At 49.5% G+C, this 14,600-nt stretch overlaps 1 protein-coding gene across 3 annotated transcripts in view; it reads right to left on the bottom strand.

Annotated features, from left to right (window-relative positions):
* The window catches only part of ss18 (SS18 subunit of BAF chromatin remodeling complex), a 100,540-nt gene that overhangs the window by 50,645 nt on the left and 35,295 nt on the right, over positions 1–14,600 (bottom strand). For all 3 annotated transcript variants that reach the window (XM_038808571.1, XM_038808573.1, XM_038808572.1), the window contains exons 3-5: positions 11,488–11,572; positions 4,441–4,594; positions 2,831–3,046 (exon numbers count right to left, since the gene is read on the bottom strand). In XM_038808571.1, the coding sequence (XP_038664499.1) occupies positions 2,831–3,046; positions 4,441–4,594; positions 11,488–11,572 (455 nt within the window). The remainder of the gene's footprint in view (positions 1–2,830; positions 3,047–4,440; positions 4,595–11,487; positions 11,573–14,600) is intronic.

The following is a 14,600-nucleotide window of genomic DNA, read 5'->3' on the forward strand; positions in this document are numbered from 1 at the left end:
TTATCATGTATTCCTTTGCCTTGTTTGTCCTGCCCAAGTGCATCACCTCACACTTACCCGGATTGAATTCCATTGGCCATTGATCAGCCCGTCTATATCCTCCTGTAATCGAAGGCCATCCTTCTCACTATATCCCACCCCACCAATTTTCCTATCATCCACAAACTTACTGATCAACCCTTCTATATTCACGTCCAATCATTTGCATAAACCACAAATAGCAAGGGCCCCAGCACTGATCCCCGCGGGACCCCACTGGACATAGGTTTCCGGTTAGAAAATCTAACTGGACCATCACCCTCTGCTTCCTGTCACTCAGCTCATTCTGAATCCAATTTGCCACATTTCCTTTGATCCCACGGGCTCTTACCTTCGCTATCAATCATCTTCCATGTGGCACCTTATCAAAATCCTTGCTGAAGTCCAAGTTATCGATGTCAAATGCATTGCCCTCAGAATTTTTTTTATTTTTTTATTTTTATTTTTTAAATCAGTGCAGAAGGAGGCCATTCGGCCCATTGTGTCTGCACCAGCCCGTGGAAAGAGCACCCCACCAAGTCCATGCCTACACCCTATCCCTGCAAGCCAGTAACCCTATCTAACCTTTTTTGCCACTAAGGGCAATTTATCACGGCCAATCCACCTAACCTGCACATCTTTGGACTGTGGGAGGAAACCGGAGCACCCGGAGGAAACCCACGCAGATACAGGGAGAACATGCAGACTCTGCACAGACAGTGACCCAAGTCAGGAATCGAACCTGGGACGCTGCTGCTGTGAAGCAACTGTGCTAACCACTGTGCTACCGTGCTGCCCCCATCTACATACCTGGTCACCTCTTCGAAAAATTCAATCAATTTGGTCGGACATGACCTCCCCTTAACCCAACCATGCTGACTGTTCCTGATTAATCCCGGCCTCTCCAAATACAGATTAATTCTGCCTCTCAGAATTGCTTCCAATAGTTCCCCACCACTGAGGTTAGACTGACTGTCCTGTAGTTTCCTGATTTATCCCTTCTCGAATAATGGCACCACATTGACTATCCCTCCAGTCCTCTGGCACCTCTCCTGTGGCCAGTGAGGAATTGAACATTATTGCCAGCACCCCTGATATTTCCTCCCTTGTCTCACTCAGCAGCCTGGGATACATTTCATCTGGCCCAGGAGATTTGTCTACTTTTAAACCTGCCAGGCCACTCAGAACCTCCTCTCTATCTGTGTTAATCTCTTTAGTTTTATCACAGTCCTTCTCCCTGATTTCTATATCCACACTGTCCCTCCCACGAGTGATCACTGACAGAAATGATTCATTTAGAACCCTCCCTACATCCTCCGGCTCCACACACAATTACACAGTGGTTCCATAATGGGCCCTATTCTTTCCCTAGTTATCCGTTGTACATGTAAAACAAGTTAGGATTGTCCTTTAGTTTACCTGCCAGTATCCTTTCATGTCCCTTTTTTTAAAATCCTATTTTCCTTTTCTTTAAAAAATTATTTTTTTTTTAAATTTAGGGTGCCCAATTCTTTTTTTTCCCCCAATTAAGGGGCAATTTACATGGCCCATCCACCTACCTTTGGGTTGTGGGGGCGAAACCCATGCAGACAATGTGCAAACTGCACACGGACAGTGTCCCAGGGCCGGGATCGAACCTGGGACCTCGGCGCCGTGAGGCAGCAGTGCTAACCCACTGCGCCACCGTGCCGCCCCCTCCTAATTTCCTTTTGATGTTCCCTTTTACACATTCTATAAGCCTCAAGGGCGTCTGCTGTTTTGAGCCCTTGATATCTGCCTTAATCCTCCCCTTTTCTCCCGATCCAATGCTTTTTATCCCTAAATATCCAGGATCGCTGGATTTGGTGGTCACCCTCTTTTTCTTGATTGGATGTTGGTCCTGTCCTCTCCCTACTTTCTTCCCGAATGCATCCCGCTGTTCTGCCACAAATTTACCTAAAGGTGTCTGCTCCCAGTCCACTTTGCCCAAATCATATCTGTTTTTTTTTAAATTTAGAGTACCCAATTTATTTTTCCAATTAAGGGGCAATTTAGTGTGGCCAATCCACCTACCCTGCACATCTTTGGGTTGTGGGACCCATGCAGACACGGGGAGAATGTGTAAACTCCACACGGACAGTGACCCAGAGTCGGGATCGAACCTGGGACCTCGGCGCCGTGAGGCAGCAGGGCTAACCCACTGCGCCACCGTGCTGCCCTGCCCAAATCGTATCTGACCTTATTAAAAATCGGCCCGGTCTAGAACGTAGAACCCGCTGCAGCCCGTGTGGTGTAGGTACACCCACACTGCTGTTAGGGAGGGGGTTCCAGGATTTTGACCCAGCGACAGTGAAGGAACGGACGACATGTTTCCAAGGCAGGGGTGTAGCGTTGCCGTGTGCCCGTTCACATCCCTCCCTGGCCTCCCGCCTCTCCATCTCTGGGATCAGCACGCCCCACAGCCCGTCCGGGATTCTCCAAATTCAGATCTCTTGACTGTCCCCCGATCCCCAGCGCTCCAATATCGACTTCAATGTCTTCAGCTACCTGCGTCTTCACCCTCAGAATTCCCTCCCTCAACATCTCGGCCCCTTTCTACCCCCCCCCCCCCCACCCCCCCCCTCCCCCCCCCCCCCCCCCCCCCCCCCCCCCCCCCCCTCCCCTCACTGCTACCCCAGTGAACAAGCTGTGATCTCCATCCCAACTAATGGATGTGGCTCGGTGGCTTTGTAATGAAGAAGGAGTTCTGGGATGGTTTAACTAGCTCAAAGGGCGCTATATAAATGCAGGTTTGTTGCTGCGGTTAAGGGGGTGGCACAAGAGTTTTCCGTACCTTGGTTTGGTTGCATGTTCATGTTTGTTCGGGGGCCATAGTTACCCATCGACTGGCCTGGGTTCATATTCATCTGGCTCTGCACCGCCATACCCTGTGAGGATGGCACTGAGTGACTGTAGCCTCCCATGGAGCCGTGGCTACTTGTTGACATGTTCACCGAGGCATTTGCCATGCTGGGCTGTCCCGCTCCCTGCACTGGCATGTGGTTTGGGCCTGACAAATATGGAAGAAACAAACAGGTCACACACAACCCAAACTTTTATTCCCCCTCTCTTCAAAAGTGTTTGCACAGTGAGCGGGGTAACTATTTGGACATCCCGCGATCAGACATTTGCATTTAAACAGCCCTGCTCACGACCGCAGCTCGCCTCAAAGCACTTACCAGCCAACCAAAGCATTTTTGAAGCGCTGTCACTGTTGTAATGTCGGAGGCACGGCAGCCAATTTGTGCACAGCAAGCTCCCATAAACAGTAATGTGAGCATGACCATACGTTGGCCCCTTGAGCCTGTTCCGCCACTCAGTGAGATCACGGCTGATCTGGTTGTAACCTCAACCCCCACAGCTCAGGCACTCCCTCCCTCAAACTCGCGAGAGATCTCTTTGGAACCCAGGGGGGGGTTTTCCAATCCCGCGGCAGAATGTCCACGCCGTCGTAAACGCTGTCGCGTTTTACGATGGCGTGAACTGGCCGCTCCCAGGACTAATTCTGGCCCCTTACAGGGGGCCATCACAGTGCTAGAGCGGTTCGCGCCGCTCCATCTGCCGATCCCGGCAAGAACTGTGCGCCGCGGGATCCGCGCACGAGCAGTGACGCCGGCACCAACACGCCAGCCATGACGCAACATGGTGCAGGACTACAGGGGTCGACGCGTAGGAAAGGAGGCCCCCAGCCAGAGAGGCCGGCCTGCCGATTGGTGGGCCCCGATTGCGGGCCAGGCCACATCCCCCCCCCCACCCCCCGGGGTCGGACCCCCCCACCCCCCGGGGTCGGACCCCCCCCCCCCACCTCCACCCCCCAGGGTCGGACCCCCCCCCCCCCCCCCCCCCCCCCCCCACAGGCTGCCACCCGACCCTTCAACGCCGAGGTCCTGCCGGCTCTGAGCAGGTTAGAATGGCGCCGGCGGGACTAGATTCTTTTCTTACGACCGCTCGGCCCATGCGGGCCGGAGAATCGGCGGGCCGGCCATGTAGAGCAGCCCACGGCCGGCGCCGCCCCAACACGCCGGCGCCTATGGTGCCGATTCACCGCTCTGCCGAGAATCGCGTGCCGGCATCGGCACGGCGTGGCCCGTTAGCGGGGATTCTCCGGCCCGGCCCAGGGCTGGGAGAATCCCGCCCCCAGTCTTTCACCTGCTCAGGGGCAATTAGGGATGGGCAATAAATGTCGGCCTTCCCAGGTGACACACGCACCCCAGGGACCAATTTTTAAAAATGAATGCTCACACAAATATCTTGTCTGAGCTGACGCAGTCTGAGGACAGCTTGATCCAATAGAAAGTTCTGGAACCCTCGTACACGAAATGTTCTCTCGGGTTCACCGCGAAACAGGTTTGCTCCCAATGTTCAGTTACCCCGACGCCCAACAGCGCATTGAGAGAGGCTCACCAGGTAGCTGTCCGTTCATCTGGTTTTGCATGTGTGAGGCAGGTGGCCCTCCTCCCACCATACTCTCCGTGCTCATGGCGTGTCCGTGAGGGAGCTGGTTCATTCCGCCCTGGTTTATTCCCCCTGCCCCCATTGGCATGGTCTGCGTGGGAGGCTAATAAATCAGAACAGAGAAGTACAGAGTCAATTCAAACCACAACAACTGAAATTGCTCCCTCACTTTACAGTTATCCTTCATCTATTTTTTTTTAGTGTCACAATTCGGCTTACATTAACACTGCAATGGAGTTACTGTGAAAAGCCCCTAGTCGCCACATTCCGGCGCCTGTTCGGGTACACAGAGGGAGAATTCAGAATGTCCAATTCACCCAACAAGCACGTCTTTCGGGACTTGTGGGGGGAAACCGGAGCACCCGGAGGAAACCCACGCAGACACGGGGAGAACGTGCAGACTCTGTACAGACAGTGACCCAAGCCGAGAATCGAACCCGGGACCGCTGTAAGGCAGGTAATCGTGAGACAGGATGCGCTGTTTAATTCCAAAACTCGGGAGACAGAATGAGGCAGCAATCCCTCAGGTCAGGCGTGTCTCCATTGCTTCCCTGCTACCTTAATCTGTGTACCTTTGTTCAAATAAAGGACCCATGTTATTGTTTTCCCAATCCCTGTGGTATGATTGGTACCATTGCTATAAACATAAGCGCACAACAGGCCAGACCATGCAACCTAGCCTCCGAATTAGCTCCTTAAGCCCCGGTATAATTCTCATTATTAAAGTGCAATGCACCTCACCCAAGATCAATGCATCTTTCTTGAGGTTTCACAGAGTTATACAGCACTGGAAGCCATGCGGCCCATCGTCTGGGCTGCCTCTTTGAGAACGCCAACTAATTAGTTGCACTCGCCCTCTCTTCTTTCCCCATGGCCCCCCAATGTTCCCCTTGAAATTTCCAATCCAGTTCCCTTTTGAAAGTTACCATTGAATCTGCTTCCACCGCCCTTTCAGACAGCGCCTTCCCCATCAGAGTAACTCGCGCCGCAGAGAAAATCTCTACATCCCGCCCCTGGCTCTTTCCCAATCACCTTAGATCTGTGGACTCTGGATCTGACCCACCTGCCAGCGTAAACACTTTCTCCTCATCTCCGGCATCAGAAATTTGCACTTGTTGCCCCCAAGCTGAACGCAGTATTCCAGAAAGTTCCGCCCACGGCTCTGTATCACTAAAGCATGACCTGCTCAGTTCTCTTCCCTCCCTCCCCCCCCCTTCTCCCCCTGCAAACATTGGTTAGGCCACAAAGCAATGAGCACAGTTTTGGGCAGAACATTCCAGGAACTTTAGAGAGTTTGCAGACTCAGTTTGTCATGTGAGAGTACCTTTAAGAAGTGGGTGTTTATAAATGGGTGTGTATATAAATATCTGTAGTGAGAGTACCTTTAAGAAATGGGTGTTTATAAATGGTTGTGTATATAAATATCTGTAGTGAGAGTACCTTTAAGAAATGGGTGTTTCCTACTGCAGTGATGTCAGAGAGTGGGTGGAGCTGGGCTAAGTGTCAGCTTTTTACTTTCGTTTTTGAGCAGGCTGCAGGGTGTGTTTTAGTTTCGTTTTCAGTGTTGGAGCTGAAGCCAGACCAAGCAGGTGTACTGCTGTTCTCTCTGCCATCAAAAGACCATCTCTTGATCATTTGGTGAATTCAGAATTATAAATGTTCTCAGTAGTGAAGGTAAACCTGATGTGCTTCTGTTGAAAGGTGTTTTAAGTCTTATGGATGTTAAAAGGAAAACATAAAGGATTACTTAGTGTTGTAGTCTTAGGGGGTTGTATTTGAATTAATGGTTGCTAAGATGTTCACTGTATGTTTTAAAAAGGTTAACTGGAGTTCATAGAATAAACATTGTTTTGCTTTAAAAAATACTTTTCCATTTCTGCTGTACCACACCTGTAGAGTGGGCCGTGTGCTCCCCAAACCACAATCTATTAAAAGTTGTGGGTCAGGTGAACTCCATGATATACTTTGGGGTTCTCTAATCCCTGGCCTATCATCAGGATGGAGCAAGTGATGGGAATCTACAGTCATAAGGAGAAGCCTTGCAACACAGGGATCATTTCCACTGCAGGAGGGAACATTCGGAGGCAATTTATTTTAAGCAGTCTTTTTTCAAAACGATAGATTCGTAGAAGAAGATTCGTAGAAGAGTCATAGAGTTTTACAGCATAGAAAGTGTCCCTTCAGCCCATCAAGCACCTATGTATTCTAATTCAATTTCCCAGCATTTGGTCCGCAGCCTTGTCCCCCGCGGCGTTTCAAGTGGTCACCAAAATAAATGTTGCGAGGGTTCCCGCCTCTACCACCCTTTCAGGCAGAAGGTTCTAGACTCCCACCACCAACTGGGTGAAAACATTTCTCCTCAAATCCCCTCTAAATCTCTTGACCATTACATTAAATCTATGCCCCCTGGTTATTCACCCCCCTCCACCAAGGGGAACATTTCCTTCCTGTCCACCCTTATCTATTTATGTCCCTCAGAATTTTGTACACCTCAATCAGGTCCCCCCTCAGTCTTCTCAGCTCCATGGAACACAACCCCAGTCTAACCAGCCTCGCTTCATAGCTGAAACGCTCCGGTCCAGGCAACAGCTCAAGACTGCCGTTCAGCCCATCGAATCTGCCCTGAAGCAAGCCAGAAGAACTCCCTCTCCCCCCCCCCCCCCCAAGTGTTTACCCAAGTCCCTTTCGAAAGTTATGATCGAATGTGCATCGGCCGATGAGCTAGTGCATTCCAAATCTTAACCAATCGACGTGTAAAAAAAAAAAAAAAAATATTTTCCTCACATCACCTCTGCTTTTTTTCCCATCACATCTATGTCATCTGGATATTAACCCTTCGGCCGCCGGAAACAATATCTTCTCACTCACTCTCTCTAAGCCCTTCGTGACTTTGAACGCCTCAATCACACCTTGCCTTGACCTTCTTCGCTTCCGAGGAGAATGATCAAAGCTTCTTCACTGGTCCTATTCTGCAGCTGGAACCGCTCGGCCCTGGATCAATCCCAGGGAATCATTTCCGCGGCCCAGTCCGAAGACCATCCCACTGGCGCATGGTGCGCAGAATCGAACACAAGACTCCAGCTGGGGCTGAACGGGTTTTAAGAAAGATCAGCAATAACTGTCTGGCTTTTGTACTCTGTACCTCTACTTAGTTAACGGCCAGGATCTTGTGTGTTCTAATAACCTTGAGAAGGCAATTAGAGATGGGCAAAGAAATGCTGCCAGTGACGTCCCCATCCAATGAGAAGTATCGATGTATTTAATCTAATTTGGACCCTCTCCATGGTCTAAATGGTAGAGCTGGACACAGTACTCCAGGTGTGGTCTAACCAGGATTCAGTACAGGTTTAGGATAACTTTGACCTTTTCCATTCCCTCCAGAAATTAAGTTGAGTGCTTTGGTTTGCTTTCTTGCTGCCCTGCGAACCTACCCTGGCGCTTTTCACGATCGGGGGTCTTTGCTCCCTTCTTTGCCTCCCGACCTCATTTAGATTCTGGTTTCCTTTGAAGAGGAAGAGGCAACTTGATCAAAACCGTTAAAGGTCGTGAGGGATCATGTCAGGGTGGACGTGGAGAGGGTGTTTCCTCTTGGGCTGAAAATCTAGAACTGTCTGTAAATAAGGGGGCGCCCATTGAAGACAGGGAGGAGGAGAATTTTTTCTCTCCGAGAGCCACGAGTCTCTGGAACTCTCTTCCTCGAAAGGCAACGGAAGCAGAGTCTGGGAATATTGTTAAGGCAGAGCCAGATAGATTCTTGATCAACTGGGCGGCACAGTGGTTAGCACTATTGCTTCAATCCGTCAGGGTCCCAGGTTCGATTCCCGGCTTGGGTCACTGTCTGTGCGGAGTCTACACGTTCTCCCCGTGTCTGCGTGGGTTTCCTCCCACAAGTCCCGAAAGACGTGCTTGTTAGGTGAATTGGACATTCTGAATTCTCCCTCAGTGCAAGCCGAACAGGTGCCGGAATGTGGCGACTAGGGGCATTTCACAGTAACTTCATCGCAATGTTAATGTAAGCCTACTTGTGACAATAAAGATTATTATTATTACAAGGCAGGGGGTGTGCTGATATGCCTGTGAATAATATTGCATACACTCAACAATGCGACCTCCCACCAGCAGGTGGCATCAGACATCAGTCATGTAACATCCGGCTATCATCAGTTGGTAGTAAGGTGTACGCAAGGACAGTCACACATCGGGTAGTTCCAGAGCAACCTAGTCTGTAAGGCATTCTGCATGTTATCCTTCCACGTGTTAACTAACAATCATCATTTAAAGTAAGTCATCAGCAGTTCTGTATTAATCATTGCAAGGACGGTAAGGTACGGGATGGCACGGTAGCACAGTGGTTAGCACTGTTGCTTCGTAGCTCCAGAGTCCCAGGTTCGATACCTGGCTTGTGTCACTGTTTGTGTGGAGTCTGCACATTCTCCGCGTGTCTGCGCGGGTTTTCCTCCGGGTGCTCCGGTTTCCTCCCACAGTCCAAAGATGTGCAGGTTAGGTGGATTGGTCTTAGTGTCCAAAAAGGTTAGGTGGGGTTACTGGGTTAGGGTGGAGGTGTGCGTTTAAGTAGGGTGCTCTTTCCAAGGGCCGGTGCAGACTCGATGGACTGAACGGCCTCCTTCCGCAGTGTAAATTCTATGATAAGGACAGACAACAGAACACAACAGGGGGGTGAAAGATTATCGGGGGGTAGACAAAAACGTGGAGTTTTTTTTTAATTAAATTTTTTAAGAGTACCCAATTCATTTTTTCCATTTAAGGGGCAATTTAGCGTGGACAATCCACCTACCCTGCACATCTTTGGGTTGTGGGGGCGAAACCCACACAAACACGGGGAGAATGTGGAAACTCCACACAGACAGTGACGCAGGGCCGGGATCGAACCCGGGACCTCGGCACCGTGAGGCAGCAGTGCTAACCCACTGTGCTGCCCAAAAATGTGGAGTTGAGGTTTCAATCAGATCGGCCATGAACTTAGTGGATGGGGGGGGGAGGAGAATCGAGTGGCCAGAGTGGCACTGGGTCAGAATAAGGAGCTGGCCGATAACCAAGACGAGGACAAATTCCTTCACTCGGAAGGGGGCTGCGAATCTTTGGAATTCTCTATCCTGGAGGGCTGCGGATGCCCCATTGCTGAATACATTGAAGGCTGGGACAAACAGACCCTTGATCTCCGGGGATTCAAGGGACATGGGGAGTGGACAGGAATGTGAAACCCATGGTCAGCCATGATCACATTGAATGGCGGAGCAGGTTCGACAGGCCATGTGATCTCCTCCTGCTCCGATTTCCTGTGTTCTTCTGCAGCAAACTGGGGGACCAGTGCCAGTAATAAATTCACTCGGAATTTATTTTCATTAAAAACTTGCTGTGAATTGTTAGAGTCCTTCCTGGTTACTTCCTCTGTTCCCATTTCTTTTTTGTTGTTTTATTATTTCAGACCGTGGACCCATAATCGGCTTGCGTCTTTCAGCAGGAGACTCAAAGGTGAAACAGCCTGCTTGTCAGGACACTGCGTTCCCAGGTTTCGTGTTTGGCAGAGGAGAAGCCAGACGCCTCGGCACTGAGCGGATCTGAGGAACCAGCTTTGGAGGGGATAAGAGGGGATACGTTCGATCGGTTAACTGGCAACTGGTGGGTTGGCCAGGAACCCACCTGGCAGGGTAATGGTCAGGGAGACCATTAATGGGCAGCAGGGTAGCATGGTGGTTAGCATAAATGCTTCACAGCTCCAGTGTCCCAGGTTCGATTCCCGGCTGGGTCACTGTCTGTGTGGAGTCTGCACGTCCTCCCCCTGTGTGCGTGGGTTTCCTCCGGGTGCTCCAGTTTCCTCCCACAGTCCAAAGATGTGCGGGTTAGGTGGATTGGCCGTGATAAATTGCCCGTAGTGTCCTAATAAAAGTAAGGTTGGGGGTGGGGGTTGTTGGGTTACGGGTATAGGGTGGATACGTGGGTTTGAGTAGGTTGATCATGGCTCGGCACAACATTGAGGGCCGAAGGGCCTGTTCTGTGCTGTACTGTTCTATAAATTCTATAAACAGTGTTCTGCCTGGCAATAGTCAGGAATTGGTTCCTGCGTGATACTCTCTGAGAGAACTTGGCAGACGTGTTTGAACCTTGGAAGTGGAACGGTTTCTCTCTCTCCCGCTTTCTGAAGTGAGTTCTGGAAGCAGAGAGTGCCGGGCGCATCCTTTACTGTGAACCTGAAATGATGCTGAGTCTGCAGAGAAAGTAGACAACCGTACCAGACAAAACCATCTCAAACCTAGAAGGATGAAGCCCCAAAACAAAAGGCTGAACTTCAGGAAGACATTGACTGGAACGCATCCCAGTACCAGAGTGATCCTTATCCTTTTATAAACAATTTATTTCCATTCCCATCACCGTTTTCCCTCTGCGGAGTGTCCCTACTCCCTGTGTGTCCGTGTGGGGCGAGTTGGAAAGCCACTGACATTTTTCTGTCTGTTTAACCATAATTCTTTACGTAATAAAAGGTCACCGAGATGTGAAGCTCCAAACTTGGTGACTGCAGTTTGTTGGCTTAAGCAAGAACCTCAGGTATTTTAAATATCATAGAATTTACAGTGCAGAAGGAGGCCATTTGGCCCATCGAGTCTGCACTTGCCCTTGGAAATAACACTCTACTTAAGCCCACGCCTCCACTCTATCCCCGTAACCCATAAACCCCACCTAATCTTTTTGGACACCAAGAACAATTTAGCACGGCCAATCCACCTAACCTGCACATGTTTGGACTGTGGGAGGAAACCAGAGCACCCGGATAAAATCAAATTTCACCTATGCCGCGACACCGGGTCAGGAAGGGCTGGAATTGACTGCGTGCTAGCCCTGGGGGGTCGCGACAATGTATAAACGACAGAAATAATTCTTTCCCGATTGTTACTTCTCCTTGGTTCCAAGAGGTTTCTGAGAGGGTTTCTGCAAGTTTGAAAGCTTAATTCTTTTTAAAAATTCAAAAAGGGTACTTACAGCTGGTAAGAGAGATTGCATATTCTGATTGGAATCTGCTATTGTTGCCAGGTAAACCAAATTTCTATGAAGCATCTGTTGGTACCTAGGAGAGAAAAGGACAATTTTAATCAACAAATGATTTACTCTACCCGTGTGGCCTTTTACCCACAATCAGAATTTATTTTCTCTTCTTTGCTCGAAAAGCTTCCGTTTGTGCTCGTTTGCTGAACCCACGTATAAATGTAAATGAGCCGAGTAAATCATACTCATCAGTGACTTGGTGAGTACCACGGAGTCAGAAGGTCAATGGTTCAAGTCTTAGACAGCTATGTGGCACAGCAGTTAGCACTGCTACCTCACAGTGCCAGCACATCAGCTTTGATTCCGGCCTTGGGTGGCTGTGTAGAGTTTGCACGTCCCCCCGTTCCTTCCCCACCCTCACCCCCGAGTCTGTGTGGGTTTCCTCCCACAGCCCCCAGCCGCTACTCCAGCTCGGAAAGCCAGGCTTCCAGCAGCTGCACACATGCTTCCCCTACTGGAATCCACTTGCTCCGTGACACTTTTAAATCCTGAAGCCACGTCACCTCAGGAGCTCCAAACTCCAAGCCCGCACTCTGCACTCAGTCTCGCTCTTTCTTGCACTCTTTTATCCTCCCAGCTCCACTCTCGCCAGATTCCTAGTATAGTAACCACTCTGCTCAAGTTCCCAAGACCAGTAACGCACTTAGGAGAGCAGTGCTCTATTTGAACAAGTCAGATGGCTTTAAAGGAAAATCCTGTTTGACAGGTATATTCAAGTGTTTTAAGGATCTAACTAGTTAGGATAGATTAAGGGGAACCAGTAGATGTAGTATACCTGGATTTTGAAAAGGCATTCGATAAGGTGCTGCAAACCTTATTAACAAAAGGTTAATAGACAGGAGTAACGTTAATGAGTTGGAGGTAATATACTGGCATGGACAGAGGACTGAATAATGGACAGAAAACAGACGGGGCAGAATCAGGGCTTTTGCGAGCTGGCTGGCAAGGATCATTGCTGGGGCCTCAGCTATTTGCAAATCTACATTAATGACTCAGATGAAGAAAGAGAGAGAGTAATATTTCCAGGTTTGCTGATGATATAAAACTAGTTGGAAAGATAAGCAGTGGAGAGGGCACAGGAGAGGCTACAAAGAGATAGAGACAAAATGGACAAGATCACAGATATAGTATAACATAGGGAAGCGCAAAATTATTCACATTAAGTCGCAAGGATGGAAAAGGTGAGAAACCCATAGGCGCTGATGTTGAAAGAGCGTTGGGCGTGCTCGTACAAGGAACGCAGAAACTTTGTTCAGCAATGAGGAAGGCTAATATTATGTTGGTCTTTATCACAAAGAGTTGGAGTACACGAACGAAGCACTTGCACTACATCTGTACAGGGGTTTAATGAAACCGCATCTGGAATACTTTGTGCAGGTCAGCACGGTAGCACAGTGGTTAGCACCGTTGCTTCACAGTGCCAGGGTCCCAGGTTTGATTTGTGGCTTGGGTCACTGTCCGTGCGGAGTCTGCACTTTCTCCCCGTGACCGCGTGGGTTTCCGCCGGGTGCTCCGGTTTCCTCCGATGACCGAGGGACGCCAGGAACGTCGCACTGAAACATAGAGACACTACAACACAGGAGGAGATCAGTCAACCCGTCATATCTTTGCCGGCCAAAGTAAAAAAAGAGCTGTCCAACCTAATCGTGCCTGAAATATTAAAAATAGGCAGAGATCATTTGTGTGATTGGGTGTTCAGCACAGAATGTGTATAGCGCCAGTTCCAACCCTTGGCCCATAGCTCTGTGGGCTCTGGCAGCCTTTTCAATGTAACGAGGGTTCTTACCCCTCCCTCCTTCTCAGCCAGTGGGTTACGGATCCCCACTGCCCACTGGGTTGAAAACATTTCTCCCCAAACCAGTCTCAAATCCTTCTCCGAGTACTTGAAACACGTACCCCTTGGTGATTGACCTCCTCTCTCTCTCTCTCTCAGAACCGCAGTTCTGCGTTTCCAAGGAAAGATTAAGTCAAGGATGAGACAGCTAAAGATGAGTCACTCGACAGTCCCACGCAGCTATGAAAAAAAAAACAATGATTTTTTTTCGAGGGGGAGAATTGTAAAGCAGAACAACGTTGAACTTTTGTTGAACCTTGGTTAGCCCACATCTCGAGAATCAAAGATTACCGCAGCGCAGGTCATTATATCCACGGAGCCTGCAGCAGCTCATTTAGAAGAGAAATCCACTTAGGAACAGGACTGGGCCATTCGGCCCCTCAAGCTTGCTCCACCATTCAACCAGATCACAGCTTCTCTTCCGCCTCTGCATCATTTTTCTGAATCATCCCCAGATGCTTTTTTTCTTAATTTGTAGAAATCTATTGATCTCAACTTCAACATAACTCAATGACTGAATCTCCACAGCTCTCCGGGGGAGAGGATTCCAAAGATTCATCACCCTCGGAATGAAGGAATTCCTCCTCACCTCGGTGTGGAGATGTGTCTCATTCGGAGGCTCTCTCTCTTGGTTCCACCCCCCCCCCCCCCCCCCCCAACCACAGACAGGGAAAACATCTTCCTGCATCCAGCACCGTACAAAATTTCTACGTACTAATGAGACTACGTATCACTCTTTTTTGGAATAAGAAATGGCTCCTCAATCTCGCAGAAATGTTATGGCACAGAAGGAGGCCATTCAGCCCATCGTGTGTGCACCGTCTCTCCAAAACAGCATTGTGACTGAGTGCCCATTCCCCCTGCCTTTTCCCCGTACCCCTGACCATTGTTTCCATTCGAACAATCATCTAACGCCCTCTTGAAGGCCTCGATTGAACCTGCCCCCAGCACACTTACTGGCCTCGCAATCCAGACCCCAACCACTCGCTGTGCGTGAAAACATTTTTTCCTCACATCGCATTTGATTCTTTTGCAAATAATTTTACAAACTTGTGCCCCTCTCATTCTTGATCCTTTTCACGGTGGGAACAGTTTCTCCCCGTCTAATCTGTCCAGTTTTTATTCCCTTTCCTTTTCATGTACGTAATGTTCTGTTGAGCTGCTCGCAGCAAAATACTTTTCACTGTACCTCGGTACGTGACAATAAACCAATCCA

This window comes from Scyliorhinus canicula, chromosome 10 (genome assembly GCF_902713615.1).
Source record: "Scyliorhinus canicula chromosome 10, sScyCan1.1, whole genome shotgun sequence".
Lineage (NCBI taxonomy): Eukaryota > Metazoa > Chordata > Chondrichthyes > Carcharhiniformes > Scyliorhinidae > Scyliorhinus > Scyliorhinus canicula.